The 14,895-nt window shown below is 43.1% G+C and overlaps 1 protein-coding gene across 1 annotated transcript in view; it reads left to right on the top strand.

Moving 5' to 3' along the window:
* ACACA (acetyl-CoA carboxylase alpha) overlaps nucleotides 1–14,895 on the top strand; it is a 248,727-nt gene that overhangs the window by 104,289 nt on the left and 129,543 nt on the right. Inside the window, exons 29-32 of the mRNA XM_075013812.1 lie at nucleotides 1,036–1,149; nucleotides 3,308–3,397; nucleotides 4,336–4,454; nucleotides 11,582–11,605. Of these exons, the coding sequence (XP_074869913.1) occupies nucleotides 1,036–1,149; nucleotides 3,308–3,397; nucleotides 4,336–4,454; nucleotides 11,582–11,605 (347 nt within the window). The remainder of the gene's footprint in view (nucleotides 1–1,035; nucleotides 1,150–3,307; nucleotides 3,398–4,335; nucleotides 4,455–11,581; nucleotides 11,606–14,895) is intronic.

Below are 14,895 nucleotides of genomic sequence, written 5' to 3'. Positions count from 1 at the left end.
TCTTACTACAGGATGTATAACCAGGGTGTGCAGTCTGGGATTTCTCACTACTCCTGTAGTAGCAAACAAGTGGAAATGCATAGACTGGAGACTGAAATGTGGACATCTCTTTCCATTGAAAGACTGGGGAAAATCTTGATCACGTTCTTTCCAAGATTCCAGTGTGGATGACTATATGAATCTCATATGTCCACCTGGATATTTTTCTGAGTTCTCAAGCTGGTCGGTTCATCTGTAGTCAGTTATTAGGGAGTGAGAGGGTATAATTGTTGCATAACAGTATCCCTGGAAGTATGGTTTGCTTTTCTCACCCTGCAGACTCTGTTTCCGTTCTAAAAGTCTTCAGCAGGGAAGCTGACAGCTTTGGGATCTCTCCTTTTATTTCAGGGCCTGGGTTGAAAAAGAATGGAGATGTTTTAAGCTGTTCAGTGACCTCCATATTTGTAGCCAAGCCCTTGAACTGCTCAGCTTTATCGAACCTCTCAGCCTCATGCTGGGGGATGATGGGGCAGGCCCGATGTGTGGTGTTATGCTGCTGTTGTGTGTTGTTTTTCCCATGCGAGCTGCTTCCCCTTCCAATCACCAGTTTCGTGGGGATATTGAATAGTGGGCATGGGTGGCTGGCTTGGTTTGCTCTGGAACTGTGAAAAGCTGCCTCCTGTGCAGGCCTCCCCATGGCTACTACCTGCCAGCTCTGCTTTCCAATTAACAGCCTCTCAGGCAATCCCTGGGACTAGCTGCTTTGCAGTGCTAAATCACATGCCCTGATGAAACTGGATTGAAGCTCTTTCTTTTTTCTCTGGGAAATAGCCAGTAATACAATTCACAGAGATACACAAATGAGACTAAATTTTGCAGCACCATTCTTGTGTTGCAGGGCCTAGAGTTCACGCATGCGGTTGACAGCCTTTTCTGGTAGGCAGTAGGGTGACTGTTGGTGTGATAAACTTGCAGCCCGGGCAGTGCATCCTTCTACTGATGGCCAGTATGACAGTTCTCTCTGACACTCAGCCTTTGCATCCTACTGTCGTACAGGTTCTCATTGCTTCTCATTTGCCGTCATACGAGCTGCGTCACAACCAGGTGGAATCCATCTTCCTGTCAGCCATTGATATGTACGGACACCAGTTCTGCATTGAGAACTTACAGGTATCTACAGGAACCTTTTTCCTCGTTCCTCACTTTCCTGCCACTAAACTTGGAAGGGGAGCCCCAGTGGTAGAATTTGTCCAAAACTGCTTGCCTTACAAAAATGTATGGCTCAAATTCTGAATGGAAGATCACATTCAGAAGTACCACTGCCAGGGTACATCAGGTGTTAAACAGGGCCACTGCTAGCACTACCTGCTGGAACAGGGTGACCATCAATCCTTTTTTTTTCTATTATTGAAGCTGTTTTTACGGGTGTCACTTTTTTTTTTTTTTTAAAGAAAACGGGCAAATTATCCCATATTTTATGGGGCTCCTGTTCTCTGGCACCCTGTGTCTTGGGGCGGCAGCCTCTCCTACCAGGGAGCTCCACTACTGGGTGGCTGCCCTATTCCCTGGAGCTCTGTACCTTGTGACAGCAGCTTCTCTTGCAGGGGAGCTCCTCTGTGGGACAGCTGCCCCAATCCCTGGCACCCCATGGTGGCAGCGCCTGCTGCGGGTGAATTCCACAATTGGACAGCTGCCCCATTCCCTGGTGCCCCTGGATGGCAGCCCCCACTGCTGGTGAACTCCACAGTGGGGCAGGTGCCTCGTTCCCTGGTTTCCTACACTTAAGGGAGGCAGCTCCCACTTCCAGGGAGCCTCTCCACAGTGGCTGTATTGTTCCCCAGCCACCCACGCCTCAGGGAGGCAGCTTCTGCTTCATTCCCTGGATCCCCACTGCTGGGAGGCTTTGAAACATCACTCCCCTTCATCCCTGGTGCCTCTTCATTGGAGGCTGCAGAGCCCACATCCCTGGTTCCTCCCCCTGGAGCAGCAGCCCCCATCTCCAAGGAGCCCTGACATGGGACAGGAGCCCCATCCGCACCCTCAGAGGCCAGCATCCCATATTTGCCATAGGTCAATATGGTTACCCTGTGCTGGAAAGAATGTGTTTTCTTAGTACAGGCTGAATCTCTCTAGTCCAACACCCTTGGGGACCTCACCAATGCTGAACCAAATAATTTGCCAAACCATGGGAAGTCAATATTGTCCATCAGCTTTACCAACAATTCCACTGCTGACTGGGCTCTGAGAAGATATTTAGGGGTCAATTACAGGTAAATAACCGCACAGAACACTAAGAGCCAAGACTGGGGGCTGTAAACAAACTTATGAGAGTTGGGGAAACTTGGCCACACCCAGGATAAGTGGACATCTTGCTAATTAAAATCATGCCAGACCACAGAGTGCTGGACTAGAAAGGTTCTACCTGTACTAACAAGTGTGGATTTTGTGGTGCTTGTTAACCTCCTCTGAAGAACATTTTCATTCCCAATGTATTCCCTTCTCAAACACTTGGGGGAGGGATAGCTCAGTGGTTAGAGTGTTGACCTTGTAAACCCAGGGTAATGAGTTCAGTCTTTAAGGGGTCCTTTAAAGGTTCCGGGGCACGTTAGATTTAAAAAAAAATCTGTAAGGGATGGGAATAGGTCCTGCTCTGAGTGCAGGGAATGGACTCAATGACCTCTTGAGGTCCCTTCCAGCTCTATGATATATATGTATCTCTCCATGTTGATTTAATTTCCCCTGAAAATCTCACTCTGTACTTCTCTGCAGTCTACTGTGAAAGGAAATATATTGAGCAATAGGCATCAGAGGAGTGCCGGAATGGCCCTCTCTGTGAAGGCTGAGGCTGTGGGTGATTTATGAAAGCATGTATAGGTTTGTAAATCCCCAAACCCATGGACTGAACACAAAAACGTCTCTGCCAATTTTGAAGTCACCCAGTAGTACAGCTGTCCTCTAGTCATCGTGCAGTTTTATTTTTACAGTCAAATGCTCACTTGAGGTGTTGGCACAAGCCCTCATCCTTTTTGCCTTGTAACTGTGAAGGGGTTAATTGCTGTGTGGTGTACAGACTGTGACTTCAGGCAATTTAGGGAGCTGGGAAGTGGCTTCTCCTGCAGCAGGTGGGCTGAGAATTTCAACTGTCAACTCGTTTAGACAGGGGTTGTCATTTTGTTATATGCCTGTAAAGCACAAAGGGGCCCTGCTGCCTGACTGAGATCTCTGAATGTTGCTGCAATAAAAATAATGGGGGGTAAAAGCTTTAGAAAGTAGCAAGACATGGATCGGAATTCTCTTGTAAACTGCTTCTGCACATGATCTCTTTCAGAAACTCATTCTGTCTGAAACATCCATCTTTGATGTGCTACCAAATTTTTTCTACCATAGTAACCAGGTGGTGCGAATGGCAGCTCTGGAGGTATGTTTCTGCCTTCTTGAAAAAAAATGTTTCCTTTTTCTTCCTTTGTTTGCTCCCCTTTGTGTTTGGAGATGTTGAGGTCTCTCTGAGACTATCTCAAGTGTGTGGCCAGGGGAGAGTGAAGGATTCCTATGACACTCTGGAAATAGCCTGCGCAGTGCTCTTACCTTGGTGCACTGGCCACCATTCCCTGGCTCAGTAAAAACGAATTGTTAGGTTGAGCTTTGACTTAGCACTGAGAGAGCCAAATGTTCCTATATTTTGGAGACAGTTTGGATCCAAACTTGGCACCTGTCATTTAACCTCATAAAGGACTGACCCAAAATCACAGATCCAACCAGTCTCCTTTGTTTAAAGATGAATGGCCACCCTGGAGGGGTAAGGGGTGAAGCGTGTGCCTTATGAAACTGTCTGCAAATTGAGTAACGTATAGATAGCACACCAGAAAACCCTATGCAGCGTATGTATCCCGGTGAGTTTCCTGAGCTGCCTCCTTTCACCTAACTGTAGCCTCCTCTCCTACATTAAAAATAACTTATTCTCTCTTTCAAAACCTGTCACTTATCTCAATCCTCATGCTTCAGTGCAAGAACTAATCACCAGTTGAGATCAGGAAGAAATCCCCACCCCAGAATATTATTTTAGATTTATGTGCATCATTTGTGTTTTGGCCTTCCTGTTTCTCACAATGGCCTATATGCCAGATCCTTCAGAGGATCATTGATCTGTTCTAGCAGTTTCCAGATAAAGGTGTTTTGATCTCCTGTTTCTTGAAGTTAAAAAAAACAACAAAACAAAAAACAAACCAAAAAAACCCCCAGGAGCTCTTCATTTTGGAGCCATTTTTTTTTTTGGTGACTTCTCCATAGTATCACTTCTGTCTTCTTCTTCTGCTTCCCCAACTCAGTTGAACTGACAAAGAATTTCTTTATGAGCAGGTGTACGTTCGAAGGGCGTACATCGCCTATGAGTTGAACAGTGTCCAACATCGCCAGCTGAAGGACAACACCTGTGTAGTGGAATTCCAGTTCATGCTACCCACCTCGCATCCAAACAGGTCAGAGCTGAATTCAAGTACCTTTGGAGTCAAGGGTTTAGGAAGGGCTGTGTCGTATGTCATCGGGGGAAAGATGGAACAGAGTTCAGTGAGTAGGAGGGGAGAAAGATGTATCCATTTTAAGAAAGGTGGGCAAGTTAATCAAGATGAAACTCAGTATTTCCCTGTTTTTGAATGCCTCTATTATTAACCACTCATCTCCCTGTCATCTAAAAGAAGGGTCACATCTGCCACATCTACTCATTACATTGAAAAGTACCTTGATTATCCTCGATGTCCTCAGCATCCTGCAGGATTCTCAGGTTATCAGGGCTGTTCTTTGCTTGCATTAGGGAACCCTAAGTAGAGACCTGGGGAGAGCATTCAGAAACAAGTTCACACCTGAATAATTTCACCCGAAGAAATTAAGAGAGCCCTAGAGCCAAAGGTTTGGCCACTGGATGCCACTGTTGATCTGTACTAGGTTGGCAGAATGGGACCATTCCCTGGAAAGGATGCAGTTTTCCTTTTTTTGGTCCCCAAATGTCTTTTCCCTTAGTTTTTGCTTTTGGATGGGGTTGGACAGTGAGGACAGGCTCAATTCACTGAGAATCCATCAGTACGTTTTGGGATATGAGTTTCAGCACTGGTTTGCTCTGAAATGAATGAGCATCTCCAGCAAGCAGCACAAAGCACTCAAGATACAAATGGGCCATGCATTTGGTCTCATCTGTTTCCTTCATCTCCGGAATATTTTGTAAATAATTGGATGCTATTTTTAGCACTGTTTTATAATACACTGTCCCACTGTTCTGTCTCCATTTCCTTCCTGCTGTTTGCTGCTGCTCACAGCTACCTCTGTTTGTAGCTTGGGGGTTGGTTGGACTGCCTTTGCTGACCACTGTCCTAGTACTGTGTGCCAACTCAATTAGACAAGGTCAGACAGAGAATGAGAGTGCCTACCTGCCCAAAGGAGAGCTGCTCTGTTCAGAAATCTCCTCTCCCCATCACATTGAATATCAGGTAGCTACATCCAGAAGCTTAGCTTTGTGTCTCCTCAGTGGGGACTGAATCAAGCATCTGGCCATCTGTGCCCAGTCTACATGCTGACATGGGGGCCAATTGACTGCTAGCTGAAGCAGGCACAATTCCATTGGCTCCGAAAGTTATACCTTTGTGTGTTAGCAATGCATTTGTCCCTTGGTGCTTAATGACGCTATTTTGCTGTGTAGAGTTGTGCAGTCATCAGAAGGACAACAAAGCATATCAGATGTCAGGAAATCAGGTGACTGAAAAGAAACTAAATAAGTTGGTTTAAACTAACCAGAGAGGCACCTTTAAGTGCTTTGAGCATCAGACTAGCAGACCTGAAGAACCCAGATTCTAAATCTGCCTATGACATGCTGAGAGGCTCTTAGGCATGTCATTTATTCACCTCCATGCTCATGTTTCATATCTGTTGTATTTGTTTTTCATTTTGTAAGGTGTGCCCATTGTTAGTCTGAAGCTGTACACTAGAAAGAACAAATGTGCAGTATATCAGCCAATCTATGTTCTCTTTATCCAACAAAACAGTTCCCCTGCTAAACCAAAACTACTTCTCAGAGTCATCCCCAGTAATCAGGTATTTGAAATGTGGCTTGCAGTGCTGCAAATTTTGGTTCCATCAAACCAAGGGGGAAGCAAATTCCAGTGACAGGTCCCCCACCAAGAGTTAGAACTGGCCCAGTGCTGCAATAAACTTTCCATGAATGCTTGATCAAATGTTTAAATTAATTTTCTCCAGCCAGGTTTGTGTCCCTTTTATGTTTGCTTCCTATGAAGCTCTAAGGGGTTGTATTTCGCTGGAGAAAATAATCATGCCAAGAACATGTCCAAGAATATTCTGGGAGTTTTTATCAAATTCATTTTAGGTACTTCTATAAGGGTATTGACCCCAATACTCAAAAGAAGCAATCCCATGGCATTGCCCCATTTGACTAGTCATAGCTAAGTAAACCAGCTCAGATTTTATATATGTGCTATGGAATGCTAGCTGTGAACTGTTCACAACTATACCTTAAAGTTTAAAGCAAAAAACCCAGAAAATTAACATACCCGCCCCTAAGCATCCTCTGTGACTACTGCATGTAGGATTAAAAATGATTTAAAAACATACTCTTGAGTTAGGAAAACTTCTTCTAAATGTTGCTTAAAATGCTTTAAATGTATGGTATGTTAAGTGAGTGATACATCAGGGTTTAAATGGTCACAAAGGCAAAATTTACACTCTGACACTCCCTATCCCCCTCTATTTAAATTGTTTCTAATGGAGGGAAAATTCTTCATTTTATGTTGTTTTGCTTTAAGTCACAAATTTACGGTCCCTATCCCCAATGTATATCAAAGATCTCCTGCATCTGGATATCCTCTTTATGTCTGTGGACCATGTTTACAGATCACACATGGATGTGGATCCAAAATTTGTGTCTAGAGTCATGTGGATCTTCAGATACCACTTTCTATCCACAGAGGCAGATCTCTAGAGACCACGTTTGTGGGTCAGATGCAGATGCAAATTTTGTATCCATGCAGGGTCTATACCTAGGCACAAAACTGCCTATATGTAGCTTGTTTGTTAATACATTCAGCTAGATGTCTTTAGCCCTGAAGTCATTCTTAAGGTCTATGTTCTGCTGCTTTTTTACCTTTTGGCTTCCTAGAGCATAGTTTAGACCATTATATGTGTTTGCATTTCAAAGGCACCTAATGTAAATCTCTCACTGAATCTGCTTGTATCTGTGTGCTTGTCAGATTCTCTATTTCTGTGCCTAGAACAGTTGGTTGATATCCTAGCTCAGATTTCTGGCACTTCTGATTTCAAGTCTTGGAGTGGTGTATGGTGTCTCCTTAGCTCTGCTTTCTTTTGGTGTGTCACCTGGACATTTTTGCCCACTTCCTCCTTAGCCATCAAGGTCAAAACTATTGTGAATAGCTGAAAGCCAAACCATGTATTGCTGTGCTCTGTAGGTCCTTTTATGGAAGAATCTGAAGTCACTGTGGCCATGTCTACACTGGCACAAAACTTCAAAATGGCCATGTAAATGGCCAAATCAGAGATTACTAATGAGGCGCTGAAAGGCATATTCAGCACCTCATGAGCATGCCGCTGGCCACAGCTCTTCGAAATTGCTGCTTTTCGCTCCCGTGTGGCTCATCCAGACGGAGGTCCTCTTCGAAAGGACCCCAACAACTTCGAAATCCTCTTATTCCTATCAACTCATAGGAATAAGGGGATTTCGAAGTTGGCGGGGTCCTTTCAAAAAGGATCCCCATCTGGACGAGCCACGCGGGAGCAAAAACTGGCAATTTTGAAGAGCCACAGCTGGCGGCATGCTAATGAGGTGCTGAATATGCATTTCAGCACCTCATTAGTAATCTTTTGACATGGCCATTTGCACGGCCATTTTGAAGTTTTGTGCCAGTGCAGACGTAGCCTGTCTGTGTTCTTCTAGAGCAGTGGATTGTGCTTGCAGTTTGAGCAAAAAAACCAAACAAACCTTCAACAACCCCTAGTCCGTGTGTTTCATCATTTTGTAGTGACCTGCTTGTAAGACTTGAATGTCTGGCAATATGGAAGATTTTCTGCAGGCTTAAGTTGTTATTGAAACAACCTCTTGCATCAATCACTTGACTCCTGTTATAAAATCAACTGTGTTCTTTTGGAACCTGAGCCATGTAAGCCTGGAGAGTTGAGTATAGAACTCTTAGTATATCATTAAGTAGCCTGAGGTCCCCTCCTTGTAGCGGAAGATGAGCGGATATCAGGAGGGAAGAGGGGAAAATGATTCCAGGACACCTGTAAATCCCTGTAGTTTCATGCTGTGGGTTTGATGTTAATTAGACAGCAGGCAGCATAATGTGCTGCAGCTCCCTTGGCTTGTCTTTTTCTGAAAGGACAGAATCTTCCAGCAGAGCAAAAAAGGGGCTATTGAAGGGGCAGCAAACAGGATGCAATGATAGTTTTATGCAAATTGGGCTTTAGTAACAACTTCAGCCTGGCTGAAATGGCAGGGTGGAGTGGAGGGGTGGCAGGGGAAGGCAAGGACGAGAGGAAAAAACCAATCAAAACAGATGGTTCAGACCATGTTTTGCAGCCTTCTGTTTGGATCCTTTTGCAGAAAAGAAGGAATGTAAGAGGAATGCTACTGGTCACAGTCAGTTGAATTGTTCTTTTGCCTGTGGTACTGCAGTTAGCAACTTTCAGTGGGTTATGCAGCTGACCTCTGCTGATTCTGCTTTGCTGTCTGAATTCAAAAGCTTTTCCCTATGCTGGCCCTCAGTCACAGCTTGCCTTAACTGGTGGCTCTTTACATGCAGTTCTGTCGTTTTCAGACAGGAAAAGTGTGAGATGAAAAGCAAATTCAGGTTTGGCTGGAAGGCCTAGAGAAGGGCTAGGGACCTGAGGTGGCTTGAGCAGCAGGAGTAAACTTAACAGCAAAGCCTTCAGTGAACACCTTCAAATTTAGGTGTTCCCACTGAGACAGGTACATACCCCAGACGAGGAGAAGAGGTTCGTTGGTTGGTTTAAGTAGAAGAGGATGGAACCACGGTGAAGAGTTTAGTTCTTTCCTGAAGACATCTGCTATCAACTTAGTTCATGTGCCACAAGCTGTGTATTTATTTAGCCTCCCTGGCTATGTCTACACTAAAGTGATCTGTGGACAGAAGTTGCTGTCAGAAGAGATCTTCTGACAAAACTTCTGTCTACAGATTGCAGTCACACACAAAAACAGATCACTGTCTTGACAGAGAGTGGCTAGATTGCCCGGCCATTTTCTTGACAGAACAGCCAACCAGAAGCACACCAGACAGAGCTGCCCGGTGATCTGGAAGCCCTGTCTGTTGACAGAGGCCTGCCCACCCCGCCTCCGACCATCCACACAGCTTTTTTGTCAACAGATTGTCGGGAAAGGCGTTCTGCCTCATGGGGGAACGGCAGAACACTGCCGACAGACGTGCCGCATTCTGTTGATGTACTTTTCAGCAAAATGCATTCGTAGTGCGGATGCTCTGTGAGTTTTGTTGACAAAACCCTCTATTGTAGATGTAGTGTTTTGATACCGTGTTACAAGAGCAAAGCATACCCAGATTAGTCCTCAGCCTCTAGCCGATTGCAATGCCACTGGTGTTGTCCAAGGCTAATGTTCAACCTGCGGTACTGTCTAACAGTCCAGAGCATAGCCCAGTAAATGGATTACTTATCAGTGCAATGCTTTTTTACACTACTGGTTATTCTGAAAAGGCCACACCTTGACCTCTGGATGTGTGGTAAATAATGCACAATTCAATTCCTGACTTGTAAAAGTCCTTTATGGTATTAAATTATGTATAAACTAACAACCCCCCCATCTCAAAACAGCTACAAATATATTCAGTTTCACTTGGTTTTGACCATGTGGTTATCACTTCACTCTGGGATGATAACTGCCAATAATGTATATCTTGAGCCCCAGTCATTCTTTGCTGTCTTTTGTTAGTGATCTTGTGTTCTTGCTATAAGCTCCATTTCAGCCATGCAGTGGGAGGACTGACAATAATTCTGAAGTCTGTCAGCAAGGACCTCCCTCTGAGAGATGGGGGCCACACAACTTGCTTTTATTTCAGCCCTAGCTGTTTCTTTATCCGTTTCCTGTAGGTTGATGGGGACTTCCCGGGAGCCCTCAGGAATATGTGCACTTGGTATGGTGGCACCCAGTTCTCTTTAGAATTTTTTTCAATGAAAAAACGAAACAGACGCTGTGCAGCTGGCCTAGATGTACAGTACTACAGCCTACAGTACTGTGTGGGCCATTTGCCAGTCCTAATGACATCTTCTACAGCACAACTTTCTTCTACATCAGCTCCTATAGAGGAAAATGAACAGTGCACCTCTATGTACCATTAACAGAAATGCCAGGGTCTGACTTGTGCTGGTCCCTCTGTCTTTCAGACATAAACCCAGTAAGTCCCCATGCCCAAACTGTGGTCAGATACCGTTTTGTAGTCTTGTTCAGAGAATGTTACAATGGCCAAATACCACATAGTGAGTACCTCTCTTGTGACAAAATGGATCCCTTGAGGAGACCCAGATGAGGGGACTGTATTTGGTACTGTGGCTATAGAAAAATGTGTAGGTCCTGAAACATCTCAACATAATATTTGAGGGGGGCCTTACTGTAGCAATAAATATTAGGAAACGTTGAAACTGGTTGTCCTAGAGCTTGAAGAGTCCTGTTACATGGTCCCCTAAGCCTTGGTATTAGTCTGGTCCCATTCATTAATCTTTCATTGTAAGGAAGGAAAATGTCCTTTTTTGTGTATATGTTTGATTGCATCTTCTTCAGTATTTCAGACTCCAGATCTCACACATGGATGCAAACACATCCTTTCATGTGTGAATCTGGCACGGCCCATTCCATTCACTGCAAGGAAATATGCACCTCTTATTCCTTCTCAGTTTCATGTGGTATAATAGGAGAATTGCATTCTTAAAATGTGCTTGTTCATTCCCAAATCCAGCTTAAAATTTAAAGTTTGCCTTTGTGTGTGTATGTATTTATTTCACTTCCTTACCCTCCCATATTCATTCTCTTAATTTCTTTTGCACTTTTTTGGGAGCCAGCTTGTGGGCTACTGATTAGAGGTAAAAGTTTGGCTATCAGGATTTGGGTTCCTTTTCTAGACTTCCTGTGAATTTGCTTTGTGGTGTGGTCACTTGTCTCTACTTCAGTTTACTCATCTGTCAAATGGGGGTGCTTGCATTGTGGCTTGGGAGGCCTGCTTTATATTTGCAAAGTGCTGTGAGACAATCTGATGAAATATGCTGTAGAAATGCAAGGTACCTTCCAAATACACTGTTTTCTCTGAGACGCTGCTGTTTGCTTCTTTCAGTGGATAAATATGTTCTGGTGCACTCATCCCAACACCAGCTGTTGCAAGTGAGGTCAAATAGCGAGTTGCTTCTTTCTGAGACAGAATCTTACTGGCTTTTTCTTGATTGTGTGACAAATTTCAGTTCAGTGAATATAAATGTATGATTGCTGATCATGGTCAACTGGCTGGAATGACAGTTCTTTTATTAGTGCTTTCACTAACCAATCTAACTAACTGTGGTTGTTTGATTACAGAGGGAACATCCCCACGCTAAACAGGTATGGTACTCGTCCTCTTTTAAGGTTTGAAAACAAAGGTAGACTAGAAGAGATACAGACTAATAGTTAACATTTTAACATGTTTTGTTTGGAATCTTTACCCTTACATGGGACACTCTGAACCATAACTGTACTCCCTATCCATACTCTCCCCTTTTTGTTGTTTTAAACATGTTTTCAGCTTTTTAAAAAACAAAACTTTCTAAAAGATAGCTTTGCATGTGGCAAGCTAGAAAAGTTAATTTGCTAATTGGCTTAGCTAACCTGCTGCAACATAAAAACCGAATGTCCTAGCAGAAAACTTCCCCTCCAATCTTTTCCTTCTTGGAACGAAGCCACTGACTGTCTGTTTCATCATGATACCCTCTCAGACATTGAATTCTAGGAGAGCCATGGCCTGGTGTGTAAGATGAAGAGTATGAATAACTGCTCTCGTCTCTTGCTTAGAATTTGCTGATGCACTCTGGCACATCCATCGCCTTTCAACCAGTTGATAAAAGTTCTCCTTAATCAGCTGACAGCATGTTTTTGTTTGATTTTTGTATATTTAATTCACCTTGTTTCTCAATCCAAAAACGTTTATGGTTTTGAATAATATACAAAATATTTGTACGTTTTAATATGCTCACATTAGTGATAAGATATGTACATGAGTACTAGTGTCCTGCTATTTCAAAGCTCACATGACTGCCATTTATTATGGCTTACATATGTGTGTAGCAAAAAAAAAAAAAAAAAAGATATTGAAAGCTTTCCGATTTCCTCTTCCTGAACATTTAATTAGGTGAATGAAAGACTGATATTAAACACTTTTCTTGTCATGGATGTGACCAGTTGATACTTAGCAGTAAGGTGTCTCTTTTGAACTAGTGTACAATCTACACCATATAATGTTCTGGGACAGAAGACAGAGTGGCTTTGGAAACTTGATCCCTTAGTGAACTCAGGTTATTCTGCAGTAGAATGCACTGAATATGTGAGTTTTCTCTAAAAAGATTTACCAGGAGTTCATCACAGAATAGGAAAAACAGATCCCAATGGATAATGGGAGGTTGCATAGTTAGTTTTTCATAGGACTCTAATTCATAGCCTGAGCGACTTTTTCTGTCAACCCTCAGTTTGAGGTCACAAGGAATAGTTTATTTTGTAATAAGGTTGCTGTATAGACATAGTATTTTGGATTAGAGCCTCTGGAAATAGTGGTAATCTGAAATAGGCTCTGTTGTGTGTGGACATACTACTTTGGAATAAGTTTTGCTTATTCTGGGGCTTCCCTGTCATGTACATGTGTTATTCCAAAATAGCTTATTTTGGAATAACAACTCTGGAACACGGTATTCTGGAATATCACTGTAGTGTAGACGTACCGTAATTGGCCCATGGGGATCCTGCTGAAGCGCACTTAGTAATACTGTCTAAAATAGGGGTACACTAGTTTGCATTACGGAACCTATTGTGAGTGCCAGCAGGGTCCTCGCAGACCTGTTAGTGCATGACCTGGTGGTGCAACTGAAAATTTACACTCCCTCTAGCGTGAATTAATGCAGCACATGGACAAGGCCTTGTATGAGCAGGATCAGACCCTTAGTGGTTAATAACAGAGAGATAGCAATGGTAGTCTATATACTATGAAAACAAAAAAGCAGTCCAGTAGCACTTTAAAGACTAATAAAATAATTAATTAGGTGGTGAGCTTTCATGGGACAGACCCACTTCTTCAGACCATAGCCATACCAGAACAGACTCAATATTTAAGGCACAGAGAACCAAAAATAGTAATCAGGGTTGACAAATCAGAAAAATTATTATCAAGGTGAGCAAATCAGAGAGCAGAGGGGCAGAAGGAGGGGGGAAGTCAAGAATTAGATTAAGCAAAGTATATAAAAGAGCCCCTATGATGAGCTAGAAAATTGTCATCCCAGTCCAAACCATATGTTAATGTGTCAAATTTGAATATAAAAGAGTTCAGCAGCCTTTCCTTCCAAATGGCTGTGAAAAGTCCTTTTCAGTAAAACACAGACTTTCAGCTGGTCTCTGGGTATACTCAAAGATAGGCCCAAAAAAGCCAATAACAGAACACCACTGGTCATTATCTACAGCCCCCAACTCAAACTACTGCAATGGATTATTAAAGACCTACAACCTATCCTTAATCAGGCTGCCGCACTCCAGAATGCCCTAGGTGACAGGCCTGTTCTCTCCTACAGACAACCTCCCAACCTTATGAGGATTCTCACCAACAGCCACAGTCTATACCACAGGAACATCAATCATGGGACTTTTCCTTTCAACAAGTCCCGTTGCCAACTTTGTCCACATATCTATCCTGTAGATACCATCACTGGACCTAACCAGCTTATTCTGAGAATCACGGGCACATTCTCATGTTCCTCAGCTAACATCATATGTGCCAACATGTGCCAACAATGCCCACATGCTTTGTGTATTGGACAGAATTCAAACTCTCTTAGACAAAGAATTAATGGGCATAAAACAGACATAAAAACACTCCTGATTCACAAACCTGTCAGCTAGCACTTTAGTGGAGTGGGCCATTCTGTTACTGACCAGAAAGTCTGTGTTTTACTGAAAAGGAATTTTCACAGCCGTTTGGAAAGAGAGGCTGCTCAACTCTTTTATATTTAAATTCAACACATTAATGCGTGGTTTGAACTGGGATGACAATTTTCTAGCTCTTTATAGGGGCTCTTTTACATACTTTGCTTCATCTATTTCTTGACTTCCTCCTGCTCCTTCTGCCCCTCTGCTCTCTGATTTGCTCACCTTGATGATAATTTTTCTGATTTGTCAACCATGATCACTATTTTTGGTTCTCTGTGCCTTAAATATTCTGGTATGGCTACGTCTGAAGAAGTGGGTCTGTCCCACGAAAGCTCATGACCTAATAAATTATTTTGTTAGTCTTTAAAGTGCTACTGGATTGCTTTTTTGTTTTCTTAGTGGATAATAATGTTTGTAGTTCAGTTAAATTAGCTGCTGTTTTGCAGTATGAAGTGTGTTATGTAGTGTCTTCCTCTTATTTCATTCAAGTCTGTTCTGATTGCCCATATTTTAATTTGACATTGGCCCTTCATCATCATCATTATCATCACCCTGGTGCATCTCATCACTTGTGGAGCACATAGTCATACTTATAACAGTCACAGTGTCTGAGCAAGACAACTTCTGTTTGCCTTCATTCTTCCTTCTGTTTCCTTGTTCCCTTGCCTTAAATGGGTGCCTTCCATAACCTGTAATTTGAATTATTCAGCAATTTCTGCTTTCAGGCA

Source organism: Carettochelys insculpta, chromosome 19 (assembly GCF_033958435.1).
Source record: "Carettochelys insculpta isolate YL-2023 chromosome 19, ASM3395843v1, whole genome shotgun sequence".
NCBI lineage: Eukaryota > Metazoa > Chordata > Testudines > Carettochelyidae > Carettochelys > Carettochelys insculpta.
The sequence above is the reverse complement of the archived record's forward strand: the minus strand, read 5'-3'. Positions and strand labels throughout refer to the sequence as shown.